Genomic DNA, 20,092 nt, shown 5'->3' on the forward strand with positions numbered 1-20,092 from the left:
TTATCTGCTAGAGAAACATGTAATATACATGTGTATATATTATATATATGATATGTGTGTTATAATGTATACAACCGCCAGGAGTACGCATTGAGATCTGGGATTTGCTTTAAGTTACTCCAAAATTAAAAAACAAATAAATAAAAATATGGGGAGTGGGGATATATGAGGCAGGGGTAGCAAGGTGATTGTTATCGAAGCTGGGTGATGGGCACAAGGGGGTTCATTATTCCATTCCATCTACTTTTGAATATATTTGAAAACTTCTATTGTAAAAGTTTGTTTAAAAAGAGAGAACATGGGGCGCCTGGGTGGCTCAGTCGGTTAAGCGTCCTACTCTTGATTTGGCTCAGGTCACGATCTCATAGTTTGTGGGTTTGAGCCCCGCACTGGGCTCTGTGCTGACAGTGCGGAGCCTGCTTGGGACTCTCTCTCTCCCTTTCTCTGTCCCCCCGCCCCCGCTCTCTCTCTTTCTCTCTCTCAAAAAATAAACTAAAAAAAATTTTTTTTAAAAAGAACAAAGGGGAGCCTGGGTAGTTCACTCGGTTGAGCGTCCTACTCTTGATTTGGGCTCAGGTCATAATCCCAGGGTTGTGTGATCGATCCCTGCACTGGCAGCATGGAGCCTGCTTGGGATTCTCTCTCTCTCTCTCTCTCTCTCTCTCCTCCCCCTCCATCCCTCTCCCGCTTGCACTCTCTCTCTCTCAAAAAAAAAAAAAAATTAAGAAAAAAAAGCAAAAATGTTGGCTTAGCAACAGAAAAATGTACATATGTTCAGCCAAAAACATGAACAAGAATGTTCAGAACAGCACTATTTATAACCATCCCAAACTGGAAACAAGCCAAATGTCCATCAACAGTAAAATGGATAAATAACAGTGGATATTCATATAATGGCATGAATAACATGATGGCTCTCAAGACATAGTAGAGAAGTAAAGAAGTAAAACATAAAATCATACATGCCGCTTCCGCTTTACAAAAACAGGAAAATTAATTTATGCCCTTAGAAGTCAGTATATTGTTTCTGGGGGTAGAGACTGACAAGGAGCGGCCACTAGGGGAGCTGGGCTGGACACGTTTTATTTATTCTTCTGGGTGCTGGATACGGGAGTGTTTGCTCACTTTGTGGAAATATATTGAGCTGTATACTTATTATTCGTTTACTTTATTGTATGAATATTCTTCAATAAAAAACTTAAGGATAGGGGCGCCTGGGTGGCTCAGTCGGTTAAGCATCCGACTTCGGCTCAGGTCATGATCTCGCGGTCCGTGAGTTCGAGCCCCGCGTCGGGCTCTGGGCTGATGGCTCGGAGCCTGGAGCCTGTTTCCGATTCTGTGTCTCCCTCTCTCTCTCTGACCCTCCCCCGTTCATGCTCTGTCTCTCTCTGTCTCAAAAATAAATAAACGTTAAAAAAAATTAAAAAAAAAAACTTAAGGATATACAGGCTTAGAAAGAGGAAGGATACATTATTGCAGATCCAGAAGAAATCAGAATAATCACTAGGGAATGTTTTTGAGAAAAAGTACAACAACCAGCTGGAAAATTCCAAGGAAATTAATCATTTCCTAGGATAATGTAAAATACCAAGATTGACCTTGAAACCATTAGAATTCAGGAATAGATTAATGACCAAACAAGAGATTGGAAAGATGATTAAAGATAGTGAAGGCAAAAAATATATATATAAGGCCCTTCGTTGTGAAGGAGCAAAAAGTCAGAAATATTGGCTCCCTTTATAAGATTGTAAATTGCTTCACTAGCTAAATTTGTTAAGCTAAAATTCCTGTTGCTCGCCGTATTATTTTATAAGTTGGCTCTTACATTCCGGAAAGTTCATCTTTTTCTCTTATGAAATAAAAAGTTCGTGGTCATTAAGTTCATTAAGTTCATTAAGATATGTCAAGCATTGGGGGCACTGGGTGGCTCAGTGGGTTGAGCGTCCAACTTCAGCTCAGGTCACGATCTCACAGTTTGTGAGTTCGAGCCCTGCGTCAGGCTCTGTGCTGTCAGCGCGGAACAGGCTTCAGATCCTCTGTCCCCCTATCTCTGCCCCACCCCCATAGTGCTCGCTCGCTCTCTCTCTCTTTCAAAAATAAAAAAATAAACACAAAAAAAGATATGTCAAGCAATGTTTTCAATAATTGCAAAAGGAACAAAAATGTCCAGCTTGAGAACTGAGGAAAGTCCATGAATTCTTCCATTCACTTGAGGGGTAAACAACTAGTAGAAAGCTCACTTTTCTCCTTTTTCTCTTAAGGGTCTATCATTTCCCAGGCCCGTAACTTCCTGTCTTCCTGCTACAGTTGTTTCAAACAAAGAGCCACTATTAATTTTCCAAATCTAAACACAGTGTAAATCTTTGTTGTGGTTATTCTTTGAACTATCAAAAAAGGCACCAGACCCAGATGGTTCTGTCTCACCTTTAAATAGCAGATGATTCCAGGGCGCCTGGGTGGCTCAGTCGGTTAAACATCTGACTTCGGCTCCGGTCATGATCTCGCGGTTCATGGGTTCGAGCCCCGCGTCAGGCTCTGTGCTGACGGCTTGGAGCCTGGAGTCTGCTTCGGATTCTGTGTGTCCTTCTCTCTCTGTGCCTCCCCTGCTCACGCTCCGTCTCTCTCAAAAATAAATAACCATCAAAAAATTAAAAAAAATAAATAGCAGATGATTCATATGCTATTTACACTGTTCCAGACCCCAGGGAGAGATGGTAACACTCTAGCATACTTTGTGATGTTGATAAAATGGGAATAGCCAACTCTGAGGAATATGCTGCAAAAAACAAATGTTGCTTATAAATCATATAGATGCAAAGTCTCTAAATAAAATACCAAATCACATCCAGGAGTGTATCAAAAGAATAATACACCATGAGGTTTATTTCAGAAGAGTAAGGGTGATTCTTCATGGAGAATCTATTGACATCATTCATTACATGCACAATTAAATAAGCAAACCATGCAATTGTATTCATTCTGTTTGATAAAAATACATCATCTATTTCAAATAAAAAAGCTCTTGGGGGTGCGCCTGGGTGGCTCAGTCGGTTAAGCGTCTGACTTCGGCTCAGGTCATGATATCACGGTTCGTGGGTTCGAGCCCCACGTCAGGCTCTGTGCTGACAGCTCAGAGCCTGGATCCTGCTTCGGATTCTTGTGTCTCCCTCTCTCTCTCTGTCCCTCCCCAACTCACACTCTGTCTCTCTGTCTCTCTCTCAAAAATAAATAAACATCAAGTAAAAGCTCTAAGTCAACTAGTGGCAATGATGCTGAAAGCAGTTCTGATGTGTATTGACTTCCAGAAGAAAGAGTGGTGGGCTATGGATGCTGAGGTCCCAGGCCAGCGCCGTGAGACACCTCCAGGGGCAACACTTCCCCAGTTGGGGCCACTGGACGCTTCGAAGTGGTGTTTCTCCTGGCCATGGAACCTCTGAGTCTCTGAGCTTTCTGAGATTCCATGAGTGGATTAGAGAAACAGAATGAACACGATATACCCATATGTCTGAGATTTATTATAGGAATTGGCTCGCGTAATTCTGGAGGCCGAGAAGTCCCACCGTCTGCCGTCTGTGGACTGAACTGGGAAAGCCAGTGGCGTAAGTCAGCCCAAGTCTGAAGCCCAAGAACCAGGGGAACCGACAGCGTGAGTCCCAGTCCAGAAGGGCAGGAGAAGGTGGCGGTCCCAGCTCAGAGAGCAGGTTCGCTCTCCCTCTCCGGTTTTCTCTCCAGGCCCTCAACGGACTGGATGGTGCCCGCCAGCACTGGGGCGGGGGACCTTCTTTACTCCGCCTGCTGATCTAAATGCTAGTCTTTTCCAGAAACAGCCCCACAGACACACCCAGAAATAAAGCCTCTCTGGGCATCCCTTAGCCCAGTCAAGCTGACACAGAAAATTAACATCAAAACGTGTCACCTAAAACAGTCTCCAAAATTCTTTTTCCGCTTAAACAAAAACAGAGTCGCTTTTATTCTACACAACCTTTGTATGTTCGGTTTGTCCTGCTTTCTATTGATTTTCTGCTTCCTTGCTTTCTTTTCTAATGATTGGGTTTTAAACATCTTTTCTTTTTTTAAAATTAATTAGTTAATTAATTTGTTTTTGAGAGTGTGTGAGTGAAAGAGAGAGAATCCCACGAGGTGCAGGGAGAGAGAGAGAGAAAGTGCAGAGTCTGGAGCCGGGCTTGAGCTCACAAACCATGAGATCGTGACCTGAGCCAAAGTCGACACTTAACCAGGCGCCCCAGTACGTTTTCTTTCTATTGACTCAGAAGGTATGCACTTCTTTCTTTCTTTCTTTCTTTCTTTCTTTCTTTCTTTCTTTCTTTCTTGGTGAGTGAGCACAAGGGAGAGGCAGAGAGAGAGAGGGAGAGAATATTGAACAAGATCTGTGCTTGATCCCACGACTGTGAGATCATGACCTGAGCCGAAATCAAGAGTTGGACGCTTAACCGACGAAGCCACCCAGGCGCCCTACAATTTCTATTCTTTTGGAGAGTACTCTTACATTTCAACAAGTGTATTGACAAAAGTCTAAACTTAGTCAATGGATCTATCTCCCTTCAACCTATACAAAGCCTTTAGAACACTTTATTATTATCGCTCTCTGTTCTTACGGGTTTTTGTTCTCCAGTACTTAATTTTGACTTTTTAAGAACCACCCCCAGATTGGACATCATCCTCAGTCACTCATTTGCTCCTCGTTCCTTCTTCCCTCTCAGATCTCTTCTCTGAAGTCATTTTCATTCTTTCTGAAGTTCATCTTCTAGAAGTTCCTCCTGTCTGTTGGTGATAAACTCCTATATTCAGTTGGTCTGAATGCCCTCACCTTGGTATAAGATAGGGATGGCCGTCCTTGCTCACGGGACTGGGGCGAGTCAGTCTCTCCTCCTAGGCCATTTCTCTGAAGCCCCAACACCTTGGGAAGTCGGAGTCCCTTCACTCAGGGTCTGCACACGGGCTGGGCTGGCTTCTAGCCATCCGTCTCCCCTTCCCAGACTGGATGTACCAGATCTTGCCACCTCAAGTTCTGGTCAAAGCCCCTTAGCCTGGCATTCCAAGCCCCGTACCTTCCAGACTTACCATGCCCCTGCCCAGCACAGACACACGATGTTACCTGCCCTTCCTCAGACCCCTGGCCTTTCCTTCCTCTGTGCACCTGCTCTGGGAGACACTGAGAGAAGTAAAATAGTTCTCTGTGCCAAGATATGCTCTGCCTTGGGGAGTGGGGAGGAGACAGCTGGCGGGGAGGTAGGGGGTCCAAAAAGTGTCTGGACAGAGAACCAAGAAAGGGGAGGTTCTCCCTGCAAAGGCCCCCTCTCGCAAAGCTATGCGTGGCCACGGACGGTTTAATAAGGCACAACTTGACTATCAAAATGCTAGATTATGGAAGACATAAGGTGACAGGGGACCCATATGAAGGAGGAAAGCACTTGGAGGGTTCAGAGACAAGGCAAATGAAGGGAGCAAGGAAAGTAAGAGTCTGAAAGTTCCAGCAATTTCTAGAAGGGAAACACTCGAAATAGGGGGTTGAGGAGGCCTCTGGGGAGAATACCCCTGTAGGGTTCCGAGGTCTCACCCCCTCCTCGGCCTCTCATGGTTTCCTGGATTCCATGCCATTTTCTGAAAAATCTGGGGGGACAGATACTGCTGAGTCCCCGGCACCCTGATTTGGATACTTTCAAACTGAAAGACGAAGGCAGCTCCCCACCTCTCCCCAAGCACGTCTTCTGTTTTATATACGCTGGAGGGGAGGGGACTGATAGCGCCTTGTAAGTGAGTTCCCCGTGGGGCGTGGGACTTGTGTTGCAGTTGCTGTTGAGAAACTTGGAGTCCCCGGTTGAACTTGGCCTGCTGTGGCTGGTCTTGGATCCCACCATCAGGACGGATGGTGCGGCTGCTGCCGAACAGGCGTGGTGCTGACTTGCCGCTTGGACGTGCTCATCGTGACCTCTGCTGGTAGCTTCTAGAAATGTGGGCGGAATATGGAGCCAGCAACCTCATGTGGGCCCTGGGCCCGGGTCACACAGTTGGAACCAGAGTGCATACCACAGGGAGGAAAAGAGAGTGCCGGTCTCAAACAAAAATCACTGAGGCATTGTGGTACCCACGACCACCTCCATGGCTAACAACAGGGACTGGTTGGGAACGAAGGTTCCTGGCCCTTGGCACCTCACTGCGAACCAGCGAGGGTTACTGAACACACACACTTTAGTAGCTAGCATCATCGGACTCTATCGCAACAGCAGCTGAAAAGTTGCTGTCACTATGAACGCGCAGCGGACAGCCTCGGCCAGCGCTTTTATTCCTCTGCGTCACCAGGCAAGGTGCGCAAAGTGCCTTTACGCCTTCTGTAGGGGCGGTGGAGTCTCTTGCAGGTGTCTTCAGTGGATCAGGCCGGAGCACGATATGAGCTACTGCTGTTGTCCTGACTTTCCATTAGGTCGACGACACGGACCCCGGTTCCTACTGAGCCAACTGTCCATGTTGCCTCACACGCCGCTCAGATACAGATAAACAGAGATGGTTGGGCTTTGGGTGAGGGCAAAATCCGGGGTCCTGCAACGCAGGTGACTTCCTTCAGGGACGTCTGGGCACCTACTGAGGATAAATTGCCGGCCTTATGCCTCCAACTACAAAGAAAGAAGCCCTATGCCAGCTTAGCTTCCTTGTATTTTGAAGGCAGCAGACTCCGCATTTAAGAACCTTACTGAGGCCCGTGCACCAGGCGAGCAGGCGAGAGACCGTGCCTGAAGGGCCTCTGGAACAGGAAGTTTTGGAAGATCAAGCAGCTGCGAACCCAGCGCCGCCACTGAGCCCCGTCTCCTGCACACCCCACAGAATGACGGTCTCAGCTTCGGAAATTCCATTCCACCAGTTCTCAGGGTCTTCTCCCTGCCGCTGGGATGTGCCTTCTGTAGAACCCCACACGCATTCCCTCAGCACATGACAGATGCGTGCGTACTGGCCAGATTTCCATGGGCATCACACGCAACTCTCTGCCTGAGGACTTTCCCTGGCCACCGAAGTCTGTGTGCCCACACAGGGGCAGGCTGGAAGCCAACCCCCCAGGAGCAGCCCTCTTCCACCAATGACGGGTGTGCGTTGATGGGGAAATGCCCTCGCTGCCTCGCCCTTGGGCTGTTGCTGAAGGGTTAGATGCTGGCTCCCAGAGTTCTCTAGGAAGGAAATTTCTAGTATGGTCAGCTGCAGTTTCAACCTGCTGGAAAAGTCAACCTGAGTTGAAGTAAAGAACACAACAGACGGAGGGCACCTGGGTGGCTCCGTCGGTTAGGTGTCCAACTTCAGCTCAGGTCAGGATCTCATAGTCCGTGAGTTCGAGCCCCGTGTCGGGCTCCGTGCTGGCAGCTCAGAGCCTGGATCCTGCTTCGGATTCTGTGTCTCCCTCTCTCTCTGCCCCTCTCCCCTCTCAAAAATAAATAAACATTAAAAAAACAAGGAACATAATAGACGGGATGTCTAACAGAAGGGATACCTCTTAGGCATGAAACAGGGAAATCAGAATACCAGACTGAGAAGATCTAAGAGGAAGGACTAAAGAAAACAACTGCACAAGAAAAGCTAAGATATGGAAGGTAGAAATAAAGATGTTAAAATCTGAAAAACAGGGATTCTGGAGAGAAATCTGAACATGGAGGGAGAAGATGTTTGAAGAAATAATGGAGACAAACTTCCTGGAATCATATAAACATAAAGCACCTGGGATCACAAAATGCCCAGAGTGCCAGGAGAAGAAAAAGGAATAACTCACATCTACACACACCATCTAGAACTTTACGAATAGCACAGATAACACAGATAGGAAAGAGCATACCACACGCAAAGCAATGAGAACGAGACCAATGTCAGGTTTTTCAATCGCAATGCTGAAAGCAAGAAGACAATCAAGTAATATTTTCAAAGTATTGAAGGAAAAGATTTAGAATCTAGAAATTTATATCCATCCAAACTGCCAAATAGGACGGATGGGTCCCCTATACCAATTATTAAAAGAAGTTAAAGGAGCTGAGTGTATCATTTAAAAGAAAAATGGTGATGCGTGATTCAACTTTTACGATGTAGAGATGGGTAGAGCATCTGAAAGTAAAGTAAATCTGAAAGTAAGAGTATGGAAGAGCACTTACCAGGCAGAAAGAAAAATACTAAGCAGAAGAAACTGGGATTTGGAAACGAATTTCACAATAAATTTCATATTAAAAAAAAAGAAACTGGGGGGAGCTATGCTAACATCACATAAACAAGGATAAAACGCATCTGTAGGGATGGAAAGCATCACTCCATAAGAAAGGGTTCAATTCACAAAAGGAGACAGCAATTTTAAATGTGTTGTACTTAATACCACAAACTCAAAATCGATTAAGCAAAAGGTGACAGACTACAGGAAGAAATCGTTCAATCCCCTCAGGGACCCACAGCTGATGAATGTCCATCGATGTAGCCACTTTGGAAAACATTTGGTGGCATCGCCTAAAATTCTGACAAATTCCATGCCCGAGAAATGTCCTAAGAGGAACTTTCACACCGACACAGATGTATCTACCGGAACGTTTACAACTGGGGGAGGGGGAGGCGGGGAGGAAGAACCCCAAGGGCCACCAGCAGAAGAGTGAATGGATAAATTGTGAGAGAGTCCCACAAGGAGATATTATTGGCAGTCAAAACAAATGAACTACAGCAACTAGGAGAATCAAAGTAGTATATTAAATGAAACATCAGCCCCTAAACATGACATTTGGCATGTTATCCTTTTCATAAGGTTAAAAACCACCTTTGTAAAAAGTTTATTTAGAGAAAGAGAGACTGAGCAGGGGAGGGGCAGAGAGGGAGAAAGAGAATCCCAAGCAGTCTCCGCACTGTCACAGAGCCTGATGTGGGGCTCGAACTCACAAACAGATCATGAGCTGAGCCAAAATCAAGAGCCAGATGCTTCCCGACTGAACCACCCAGGTACCCCTAAAAAAACCTTTTAGAAAATGCACGTAGATAGAAGAAAATGACATGGGAAGAAGACAAGGGCATACAGAGTCCGAGTTGGTTGCCTTGGGTGGAGGAACGGAAGACGGGACGGACAGGGTTTAGGATGGGAGGGTAGAGGCAAATGATAGCTTGGGTTGTTGTATAGTCAGTTGGAGTCTTTGTTTTGTGGTGGTGAGTTTGAAGGTGCTTACATTATTAAAACTAATCAACTAGGGGCGCCTGGGTGGCTTAGTCAGTTAAGCGTCCAACTTCAGCTCAGGTCATGATCTCACGGTTTGTGAGTCCGAGCCCTGCGTCAGGCTCTGTGCTGACAGCTCGGAGCCTGGAGCCTGCTTTGGATTCTGTGTCTCCCTCTCTCTCTGCCCCTCCCCTGCTCATGCTTTGTCTCTCTCACTCTCAAAAATGAATAAATGTTAAAATTTTTTTTAATCAAATATTTAAATATAATAATTTATGGACCAAAAATGGAATCATATGGAAATTAGAAAACACTCAAAACTAAACTATAGGGGCGCCTGGGTGGCGCAGTCGGTTAAGCGTCCGACTTCAGCCAGGTCACGACCTCGCGGTCCGTGAGTTCGAGCCCCGCGTCAGGCTCTGGGCTGATGGCTCAGAGCCTGGAGCCTGTTTCCGATTCTGTGTCTCCCTCTCTCTGCCCCTCCTCTGTTCATGCTCTGTCTCTCTCTGTCCCAAAAATAAATAAACGTTGAAAAAAAATTAAAACAAAAAAAACTAAACTATAATAAAACACTAGACACTTCACACCTACCAGGATAGCTACTATTAAAAAAAAAAAAACCATAATGTGTTGGCAAAGATATGAAGAAATTGGAAAACTTATGCACTGTTGGTGGGAATGTAAAATAATGCTGCCACTATGAAAAACAGTATGCTGATGGTTCCTTAAAAAATTAAAAATAGAGGGGTGCCTGGGTGGCTCAGTTGGTTAAGCATCCAATTCTTGGTTTCGGTTCAGGTCATGATCTCATGGTTCATGGGTTCAAGCCCCACATCAGGCTCCGTGCTGACGGACGGAGCCTGCTTGGGATTCTGTCTCCCTCTCTCTCTCTCTCAAAAATAAACATTAAAAAAATTTTTTTTTTAATTAAAAATAGAATTACCCTATCATCCAGCAATTCCACTTCTGGGTATATCTTCAGAAGAGTTAAAACCAAGGTCTCAAAGAGATACTTGTACACCTGTACACCCACGTTCATAGCAGCATTATTCACAATAGCTAAACGGTGGAAGGAATCCAGGAGTCCACCGATGGGTGAATGGATAAGCAAACTGTGGTATACACAAACAACGGGACAGGTTCAGCCGTAAAAAGGAAATTCTAACATGCGCTAACAACATGGCTGAACCTTGAAGACATTATGCTAAGTGAAATAAGCCAGTCAGAAAAGGAGAGTGTTTGCACAAAATTGTGAATGTATTTACCACTACTGAGCTGTATGCTAAGAAATGGTTACAATGGGATGGGGCGCCTGGGTGGCGCAGTCGGTTAAGCATCCAGCTCTTGATTTCAGCTCAGGTCACGATCTCATGGTTTGTGGGATCAAGCCCAACACCGGGCTCTGACAGCTGACAGCACAGAGCTTGCTTGGGATTCTCTCTGCCCCTCCTCCCACCACTCACGTCCTTCAAAATAAACATTCAAAAAAATGCTTTAAAAATGGTTATGATGGGAAATTGTATGTACATTTTAACTTACTAATTAAATAATTTAATTTATTACTAAATTAGGCATCTGGGTGGTTCAGTTGATTAAGTCTCTGACCTCAGCTTAGGTCATGATCTCACAGTTCGTGGGTCCGAGCCTCATGTTGGGTTCTGCGCTGACACCTTGGAGCCTGGAAACCTGCTTTGGATTCTGTGTCTCCCTCTCTCTCTGCCCCTCCCCCGCTTGTGCTCTCTCTCAAAAATGAATAAACATTAAACAAAAATTTTTTAATAATAATAACTAAATACAAATGCATATAGACCTGCATCAAAGGACATTTTGGCCTTAAAGGGTAAGACTGTCCCACAAAGGGAAAAGAGTACCTTTGTAGAAAAATGATCTAGGGGCGCCTGGGTGGCGCAGTCGGTTGAGCGTCCGACTTCAACTCAGGTCACGATCTCGCGGTCCGTGAGTTTGAGCCCCACGTCAGGCTCTGGGCTGATGGCTCAGAGCCTGGAGCCTGTTTCCGATTCTGTGTCTCCCTCTCTCTCTGCCCCTCCCCCGTTCATGCTCTGCCTCTCTCTGTCCCCCAAAAAATAAATAAACGTTGAAAAAAAAATAAAAAAAAAAGAAAAATGATCTAGAAGCCATCTCTTTAACCAGGTGATCAAAATTAGCACCACCAGTGATTGGGACCTTCTCCATCACCACCATGCACCTTAGATAAGCAATAGGAACACATCAGTCCTAAGCTATTTTTGCTAAAATTATTTAACCCAAATCTAAGTATGCATAAAGAATCACACATATCCAAACATGGTACATTGTAATAAGATAACTGGCTTGAACTTGTAAAAAAAAAAAAAAAAAAAAAAAAAAAACAACCCATTAAGGGATCTATTCTAAATTAAAAGAGGTTAAACAGACATAACAACTCGATGTAAAACCTACGCATGTTGTGTGTAGAAAGGAGTAGAACGTGGCAAATCTTACAAAGCGGTGGCCCCACGAAGGGCACACGATTCTTTCACCTTTTCTTCAGGCTTGGGCGTGGGCAGGAGGTCGAGCCGAAGTGCCCAAACACAAGGGTTAGAATAAGAGCCACAGGATAAACTCAGGCGAGTGTGAGAAAAAGGGAAATTCGTATTTCTAATTCGTGAAATAGAAACAAACTAATAGCGAAGAAGAATGACAACAAAGAACGGATGCGCTGAAGAATAATGAAATGTCTACCAAGACTGACAAAAAAGGAGAAAGCACAATATTAGATATAAAAAAGGAGACACAATGTGGATAGTCAAGATTACAAACATAAGGCAGTTCTACAAAGAACTCTGTGATAAATTTGAAAGCACAGACAAGATAAGAAAATAGGAAAACATTTTTCCTTAAAAGTATCACAGAATCCAGAACAGAGAAACCTAAACGATCTATTATCACCAAAAATCTAGAGTTAAAAATCTCCCCACCTGGGGTGTCTGGGTGGCTCAGTCGGTAGAGCGGCTGACTCTTGATTTCAGCTCAGGTCATGATCCCAGGGTCATGGGATCGAGCTCCACATGGGGCTCCACACTGAGCCTGGAGCCTGCTTGGGATTCTCTCTCTCTCCCTCTGCTCCTCTCCCCAGCTCATAATCTCTTGCTCTTGTAACAAGACAAACCAAAAAAAACCTTCCCACCCACCCTACACATGCCAGGCACAGTGGTTTTACAGCAAACTTTACCAAAAATTTTAGAAATCCAAAATTCCAATGTTGTACAAACACTTGTAATGACGATAGAACACTCTCTAACTCATTTTATGAAGTTGGAATAATCTCGATATAAAAACAAGGGCAGCGCAGGAAAGAAAAAACTTAAACCATCTCATTTCTGAGCTGGATGCCAAAATGCCCCCAAATATCAGAAAAACAAGTCCAGCAATATATTGGAAAATATATCATGACTGTTTTATTCCAGGAATGCAAGGATGTTTTAAGGTGAGAAAACTCTCAAGGTAGCTTACCACAGTCACAGGCTAAAGGAGAAAAAACATGTGGCTCGCTCAGATTTCCAGGCGTGCTCCTTGGCACCTATATGCCGGTGGCCGCATGGTGAGGGAGGAAGCGGGTGGGGAAGTTCTCGTGGAAATGACCTGCCGTAAGGCTGATGCTAAAGTGATACAGGCGCAGAGCCCGAAGGGCCACAAGTCTCAAACCTAACAAGTTACTACTATTGGGCATCCAATCGCATGGACGGACCATGGCATCGTGGGGGGCGGAGGGGGAGCTCTTAGAATACTCAGCTCATTCTGGGAGATCTATTCACTCATGATTGGATTCTGCCGCTAAGTTGGGAAATGGAGGGGGCATTCAACTTCAGAGAATGGCAAAGGGGAGTACTATGCAGAACACAGGACTGTACCTGCATCGGGAAGCTTAGCTACGACCCACAGGAGCTAAAAGACTGAGAAGAGATGGAGAAATGGTGATGAAAAGGTTTTAGGGGGAAAACAGGGGCTATTAGGTACATCACACAATCACTGAAAGCTAGAGAAATATCTAAGGCCAGGCTTACAGATACAATGCCAAAAAAAATCGCAGATACACATGACCAAGCGGGTGACAGTCAAAGGAGTACTCAGAGGAACACTGGTAGCCACAAATGTTAGAAAACACGACTGAAATTAAGCACACAACTCAATAAGGTAGCTTTGAGCAAATAAACGCAAAGAAACAGAAGGAAAGGGCCAATAAAGTAGGCAGACATCTTGCAAAGCTAGTCAAAGAAAATAAAATGCACAGAATACAGGACAAATGTTTGTTGGTTTTAACTGCTCTCACCCCGTCTCCTTATTCTGGTAAAAGAACCTCTCTATTCTATGGAGCACGTGGTACATATGAATCAGGTTTGGCTCATCTCGCCTCCCACCAAACCCCCATCCTCCCTATTCAGCCCTGGCCACAGCGCTTGCTCAGGAGGGCCAGTGACCCAAGAATACCCACTGATCGTCTGTGAAATACACAGATGCTAAGGGAGGAACTCTTTGCCTGTAAGGACTGAATGTAAACCGGAGCTTCCTGCAGAAAACAATGGTAGGGAGAAAGAGATTCGTCCACCTACAGAAGCAGAGGTAATCCAAGAAACAAAGGAGAGTCCTAACGAAATCATGCCGGACCTGGATCAGCTCTGCCTAGAGCTGTATTCTTAGACCTCTGTCAACGAGCCCTGGTTTGCTTCTGCTAGTTGGAGTTAGATTTTGTCGCTTATAAGTAAGAAAGTCCAAAATGATGCCCCAAACAGCTTAAATACACATGAAATACGACTCACAAAATATAAACTGCCAAAATGGACTCAAGGATAGAAAACCTGAATAAAATGGCACAGAATTAAAAAGCAAAGATCTACCCCTTAAAAAGGAACCAAACAGAGATATTTTTAGAAATAAAGCCTACCAAACTTTGAGGCAACAAATTACTTCTGTTCTACAAATTATTGCAGAACAAAGAAAAAGATAAAGATTAAACATCTCCAAATCCATTCTACAAGGCTAGCATAATGCTGTTATCAAAATGGAACAGCGACATCATTAAAACAAAAAGTGAAATTGGCCCAGAAGTAAATATAAAAATCCTAAAGAAATGAACAAATCCTCTAAAACTGAACAGGGCTTACAAGCAAACCCAAGGACAGCAGCGCAGTAATAAAATGAAGACTTTTGGTTAACTCAGTAGATAGCAAAATCCATCACTGTTAAATAAAGGGTAAAAACCTTCAGCAAGCTGGGAACAGAAGGAAACATTTTCAGCCTAATGGAGTTTATCTAGCAGAAACTTAGAGCAAGAACTGTGTGAGGACACGAGAACCATTCCCATTGGGAGAAAAACAAGGATGCCACCCAACGTTACACTGGAGGTCCTGATCCCTGTAATCCCTAAAGAAAAAAGAGTGTCAAGGATAAAACTACCACCAGTGGGACATGACTGGACTACCCAGAAAGCCAAGAGAATTAACTGAAAAACCACGAGAACTAAAGAATTCAGGGGCGTCTGGGTGGCACAGCCTGTTAAGTGTCATGATCTCATGGCTCACCAGTTAAGATAGCGCTTTTCTCCAAATTGAGCTAGGAGATTTATTCACTTATTAATGTTTGAGAGAGAGAATGAGCAGAGGAGGAGCACAGAGAGCAGGAGACCCAGAATCTGAAGCAGGCTCTAGGCTCTGAGCTATCAGCACACAGCCCAATGTGGGGCTCGAACTCATGAACCGTGAGCTCATGACCTGAAGTCAGACACTTAACAGACTGAGCCACCCAGGCACCCCTCAAGCTAGATTTAAAACCCTGCCAATGAAAATCTCAACAGGATTTTTAAGTGGAAATTAACAAGTTCCTTTTAGAGTTCTTATGTAAGAGAAAATATGAAATTTTCAAGGAATAGTAAGGCAGAGAGGAGGGAGCTATGAGATTATTAATCCTGCCCTAAAATGTGGTACGTGCACATACATCAACAGATTAGAAATTCCGAAAGGAGACCCATAAATACGCAGGAATTTCGTTTTAAAAAGATACCTTAAATCTGTGAAGAATGACCCCTTCAGTAGATGGTATACGGATGACTATCCCTTTAGCAAAAGTCACTTCCCATAAAAAATAAATTTCAGCCAAGTTCAATATACACACACATACATATCCTTAACTCACCTGAAGTTTATTTTTTGTACACACAGACATACAAACACATACACATGTATACGTTTAAAGCTATGCTAAGATACTATAAAGGAAAGTGAACAAGCAGATAAATGAAGCAGTAGCTGGAGAGGATGTGGGAACAGCGACAGGTGTTTCAGGCTGTTTTGGATGAGAGAGTCTACAGCATGTTCGATGCTAACACATCCAGTAGAAAGGATGACAAAAACCAAAACTTCCATACAGTCCTTAAGCAGGAGGACAGACAAGCTCCAAAGCACAAGAGAAAAGGTTTTAGTCCCACTGGATTACATGGGGAAATTAGAGACAAGACAATCCATGAGCACATTTGTACGCTTGGTAACGGAGAGGTGAGAGTTCCCTCCAAAGGCTATGATTTAATGATGTGGTCAACACCTAAGAGGAGAAGGAGGAATTGGCAGACAACGTAAAAGTTTTCAAATACAACATCCCAGAGAAGATCTGCTAGGCAGTGCTGAGTGTCCACTTGAGGTTTTGTTAATTATGAATTTAAGGTAAAACTAGTGAACTAGGTTGGCTGTTTCCTCTAGCAGTTACTTGAGCATAAGCAGAGAGGTAAACGGGTTGGCCAGGGTTAGGTTTTACTAGATGAACACAGTGGAGGGACACAAGGGAGCGGGAGGGTATAGGGAAGTGGAGATAGGAGAGTAACAGTAAGAAGGGAAAGGAGCGGGGTGGGGGGGTGGGGGGAGGCCTGCAGATAAAGATAAAGAGGAGGTAGTTGAGCAAGCAAGCGAGAAAGCCAGGAGGTGGTGACTGCACAGATGTATGAATTCAAGAAGGGCAATTCCTACCAATGGCAGGGATCCAGGGAGGGACCGAAGACACAGGCAGCAGGCCTGAAGTGGAAGACAAAGAAGTAGGGGGCCACATACAGTGTTGAAGAGACCCACCCCCAGGAGGTAGAAAATGACGACAGAAGCAGGAATAGAAGACTCTAAGCCAGGGGGCAAACTCTTCAACATCTGAACAGTGATTAGGTCAAGGCCAATAATGAAGAGGGAGTGTATGGCCGGAATTATGAGCTTCAAAGGACAAGTGGGATGGTTTGCAAGAGGGCTGAGGAGTAATGGTCTGTGTAGCCACAAGGCCGCCACCAGGCAGAGGATGTACACCACAGCACGGAGGTGGGCATTCCTGCAGTCGTGGTGACTGGCATGCCAGGAAAACAGCTTACGAGGCACTATAAAATTTGTCCTGAGTGTCTCTTAGAGGCGGAGGCACTAGATCCTTCCGCCGTGCTCCTGAATGCCTGACTCAGTATTACTTGCCAGCAGGCAACAGAGAAGGATTGCTCCCAGTTAGTAAATACATGCATGAAGGCACAGCACAGGGCCTGGCACTTACTGAGTGCCCAGTGAGAATCTAGGAAAGGTTCCAGCCATTTCCATCTCCTGCCTGTTTAGGACCTGCACCAAGGAGCAGTCTGTAACTTCACGAATCCCTCCTCCCTCCAGAGAGCCACTCAGACACCAGCACAAGTCGTCACCCACCAGGGGTTTAATTCTCCTTGAGCAGAAGGTCAGTTCAGAGAGGGGCCCTGCCTTGTCCCCCATCCAGAGGGGGAGGATCTGCAGAGCACCTCAGGAATGTCTGAGCTCAGAGGAGCCAATCCTAGTCTCTGGGCAAGAGAAGCGGGTCGAGGGACTCAGGCTGCCTCTTCCTCTTCGCTCTCCTCCTCGCTCTCATGATACTGTCTGCGATTGGTGTTAACAAAGAGGTCAGAATCATCTTCAGAGCTGGACTCTTCTCCTGATGACTGTGGCTCCACTGGGAGTTCTGGCGGAGTCTGTCTGCATGGGGGAAAGGGACAGGGTTAACCCAATGCCTTCTGGAAAAACTAGACTGGCAATCAAGGAGCCCCATAAAAAGGAGGGCATAAGGCCAAGAAATATTGTCTAAAGACTACCTCCCACCTCACATCAAAAGTCTGCAAGAACCACTGGTTTTAATAAGGAGTCCAATCACCAACACTCAATGGACTCACACTACATACCAAGTGCTATACTAACCAATTTTACAAGCATTAACTCCTTTAATCCTCACAAAGCTCCCATCTTACAGGCGGGGAAATCCAAGCCTAAGAGATGAAGTAACCTGCTTAAACCATTCATTTACAAGTGGTATTGCCATGATTTTAACCCCAGGCATCTGACTTTCAAGCCACACTCACAACCACATATTCTGGAGCGCTCACCAGGGACTCTACACAGATAGAAAGAAGGTCTCTATTTTCCCCTCGAGTCTCCAAGGCCTCAGCCCCTATTTTCTGTCCTAAGGCTTGTTCCTCACCTGTTCCTACTGTTGTTGTGCTTCTCAGCCACTTCTGAGAAGGCCTCAGGCCTGTACCAAGAGAAGAACCAGGGTCAGAAAAGACAGAAAAATCTATCAGCAAAAAAGCTGTTTCCAGCTGTCCCTGCCTGGGATGCCATCTTCCCTCCCCCACCTCCACAGCTAGGAAGTCAATATCCCCCAAAATGAGACAGGCAGTGACCAAGGGGACCACCCTACCAGAGCCCTTCCTTCTGCAGAGAGCGCACATGGTCTTTGCAGAGCACAAAGGAGATCTCGGCCTTCACTTTTTCTCCCTCTTCAATCGGGTCAACAATGAGAAAGTCGCCTGCAGGTAAGACAGGAGAAAAGACACAATAAATCCTGCTCGCAGCGGGGGAAACCAAGCCCCCAGGAAACAGTTGTCTCCTACAGGGCTACCTCTCTCACCTCTCTTGATCCAGATGTTCTTCCGGTATTTGGAGGGCATGCTCACCAGGAAGCGCTGCCCCTGGGCTGTCTCCACCTCATGCAGATTGTTCCCTGGGGTCCTGAGTACCTGGTCCAAGAGAGACCAAGAACCAGTCAGCCTCGTCAGCCAGCTCAAATACTCAGTGAGCTGTGCTGCACCTTACCGCCGTGCTAGGGGTCCAAGGGGAGTAGAAGGATGGGGAGGCAGAGCCGCTTATGCCCAATGCCACTCACCCTCACGATCTGCTGCTGGTCAGAGGGCACCATATGCTCCCCCAGCACCTCCTTCACCACATGCTTCCTCTTGGTGGCCTGAGACATGCTGGGGCCCGTCCCAGGGGGGTGAGGGATGGGAAGACTGTCAACTCCTCCTCCCGGGTTTCTTCGATGGCAAGTTCAGAACCCAGGACTGTTCTGAAGATGGAGAAAGACCTTTTACTGACGAGTGACTATGTCCTGGTTAAGAACATGACCTTTAAAATCTAATTACTAAGGTTCAAATTCTATCTTGGCTATGTCCCAGCTGTTCAACTTCCCTAGTTTCAGAGAAAAATAATAGCTAACTCTGATCACCGTTAGTAGAATAAAATAAGGCAAGCAAAGCACTTAGCACAGCATATGGCACATAAAAACAACTGACTGGGGTGCTTGTGTGGCTCAGTAGATTAAGTGTCCAACTCTTGAGATCGTCTAAGGTCCTCATCTTGCAGCTGTGAGATCAAGCCGGGAGTCTGGTTCTGTGCCGAGCGTGGAGTCTGCTTGGGATTCAATCTCTCGCTCTCTCTCTCTCTAAATAAACATTCTATTTATTTACTTATTTATTTAGGAGTCTGCTTGGGATTCATTCTCTCTCTCTAAATAAACATTTAATTTATGTATGTATGTATGTATGTATGTATGTATGTTTATTTACTTTTAAAACCGAGAGAGACAGAGCACGAGCAAGAGAGAGGCAGGGAGAGAAGACACAAAATCTGAAGCAGGCTCCAGGCTCCCAGCTGTCAGCACAGAGCCCCGCCGCAGGGCTCGAACTCAGGGACTCGAACTCAGGGACCGCAAGATCATGACCTGAGCCAAAGTTGTACGCTCCACCGACTGAGCCACCCAGGCGCCCCCGGAAATAAACATTTTAAGTAAACATTTTTAAATAAATATAAAAAACCCCCTCCTGTTACCACATGTGCTGGCACAATCAGAAACTAAATACATGTCCTACAGAAATAAGTCATTCCAGCAACCGCCCGGGGAAGGAGTGTGTGAGGACCTAACTGTATGTTCCTCAACACATCCGTACATCCCTAGCACAGCCACACAACACAGATGCTCAATTTTTCAACACACTATAGTCAGAGACCGATGGTCCGAGCCAGGAACAAGTTCATAAAAGGTCGGGTAAGCCGGCTTGGTCTGCGGCATCTGATTTCTGACTTGGGTACTGAGAAGACAAGACTCGTTCCACCAAGGCTGAAGGTTTCCAAAGTGTCACCTCTAGCTGCTGTCCCCTGCCCTCCTCCCTCCCTCTCCTGGAGGAAAGACGCTGAGAGCGAGACCCACACTTACTCTCTGGCCTTCGTCTCCCACGGGCGCTGCCCGAACGACCTCGTTCTCCAGGACGCTGAGAGCAGCTCGCCCACGACTCACTTCGCAGCTAAGCCAACGAAGGCACAGAAAAGGGGCCTGCCGGCGGTCACGACGATGGCGTGGACATATACTCAGGTCCCCCGCGCCTCTGACTTCTAGCCGACTCCTCCAAGCCCAGTGACGACGAGGACTACGCGAGCCCTCCTGGGTCGGATCCTTCCGAGCACCGTACTTCCGGTGCTACCTCGGAAGCCTCCTGGCTACCCTCCCCCGCCTCGTCCGTCTCTTTAACTCTTCCCACCGCCAGGTCAGCCGAGGCTAAGTTTTTAAGTTCCCGATGCGTGCAGCGGGGAATGGAGTTTTCTCCGACGCCCCAGCTTCCTGAGACCGGACATA

At 45.9% G+C, this 20,092-nt stretch overlaps 1 protein-coding gene and 1 non-coding gene across 2 annotated transcripts; one reads left to right on the top strand and one right to left on the bottom strand.

Moving 5' to 3' along the window:
* The first annotated feature begins 3,032 nt into the window (after positions 1-3,032).
* On the top strand, positions 3,033-3,117 carry TRNAR-UCG (transfer RNA arginine (anticodon UCG)). Its single transcript has one exon. It is a non-coding gene; the product is annotated as a tRNA-Arg (tRNA).
* A 12,212-nt stretch (positions 3,118-15,329) lies between these two features.
* EIF1AD (eukaryotic translation initiation factor 1A domain containing) lies at positions 15,330-20,073 on the bottom strand. Its single transcript, XM_047071367.1, has 6 exons — positions 19,676-20,073; positions 18,350-18,529; positions 18,095-18,203; positions 17,885-17,993; positions 17,666-17,716; positions 15,330-17,166 (listed from the first exon to the last, which is right to left on the bottom strand). Exons 2-6 carry the CDS (start codon positions 18,434-18,436, stop codon positions 17,022-17,024), a joined length of 501 nt encoding a protein of 166 aa, XP_046927323.1. The 5' UTR covers positions 18,437-18,529; positions 19,676-20,073; the 3' UTR covers positions 15,330-17,021.
* Positions 20,074-20,092: the final 19 nt, after the last annotated feature.

Source organism: Lynx rufus, unplaced genomic scaffold (assembly GCF_022079265.1).
Source record: "Lynx rufus isolate CCGP_SWC_20201006 ecotype Redwood Valley unplaced genomic scaffold, mLynRuf1.p SCAF_9, whole genome shotgun sequence".
Lineage (NCBI taxonomy): Eukaryota > Metazoa > Chordata > Mammalia > Carnivora > Felidae > Lynx > Lynx rufus.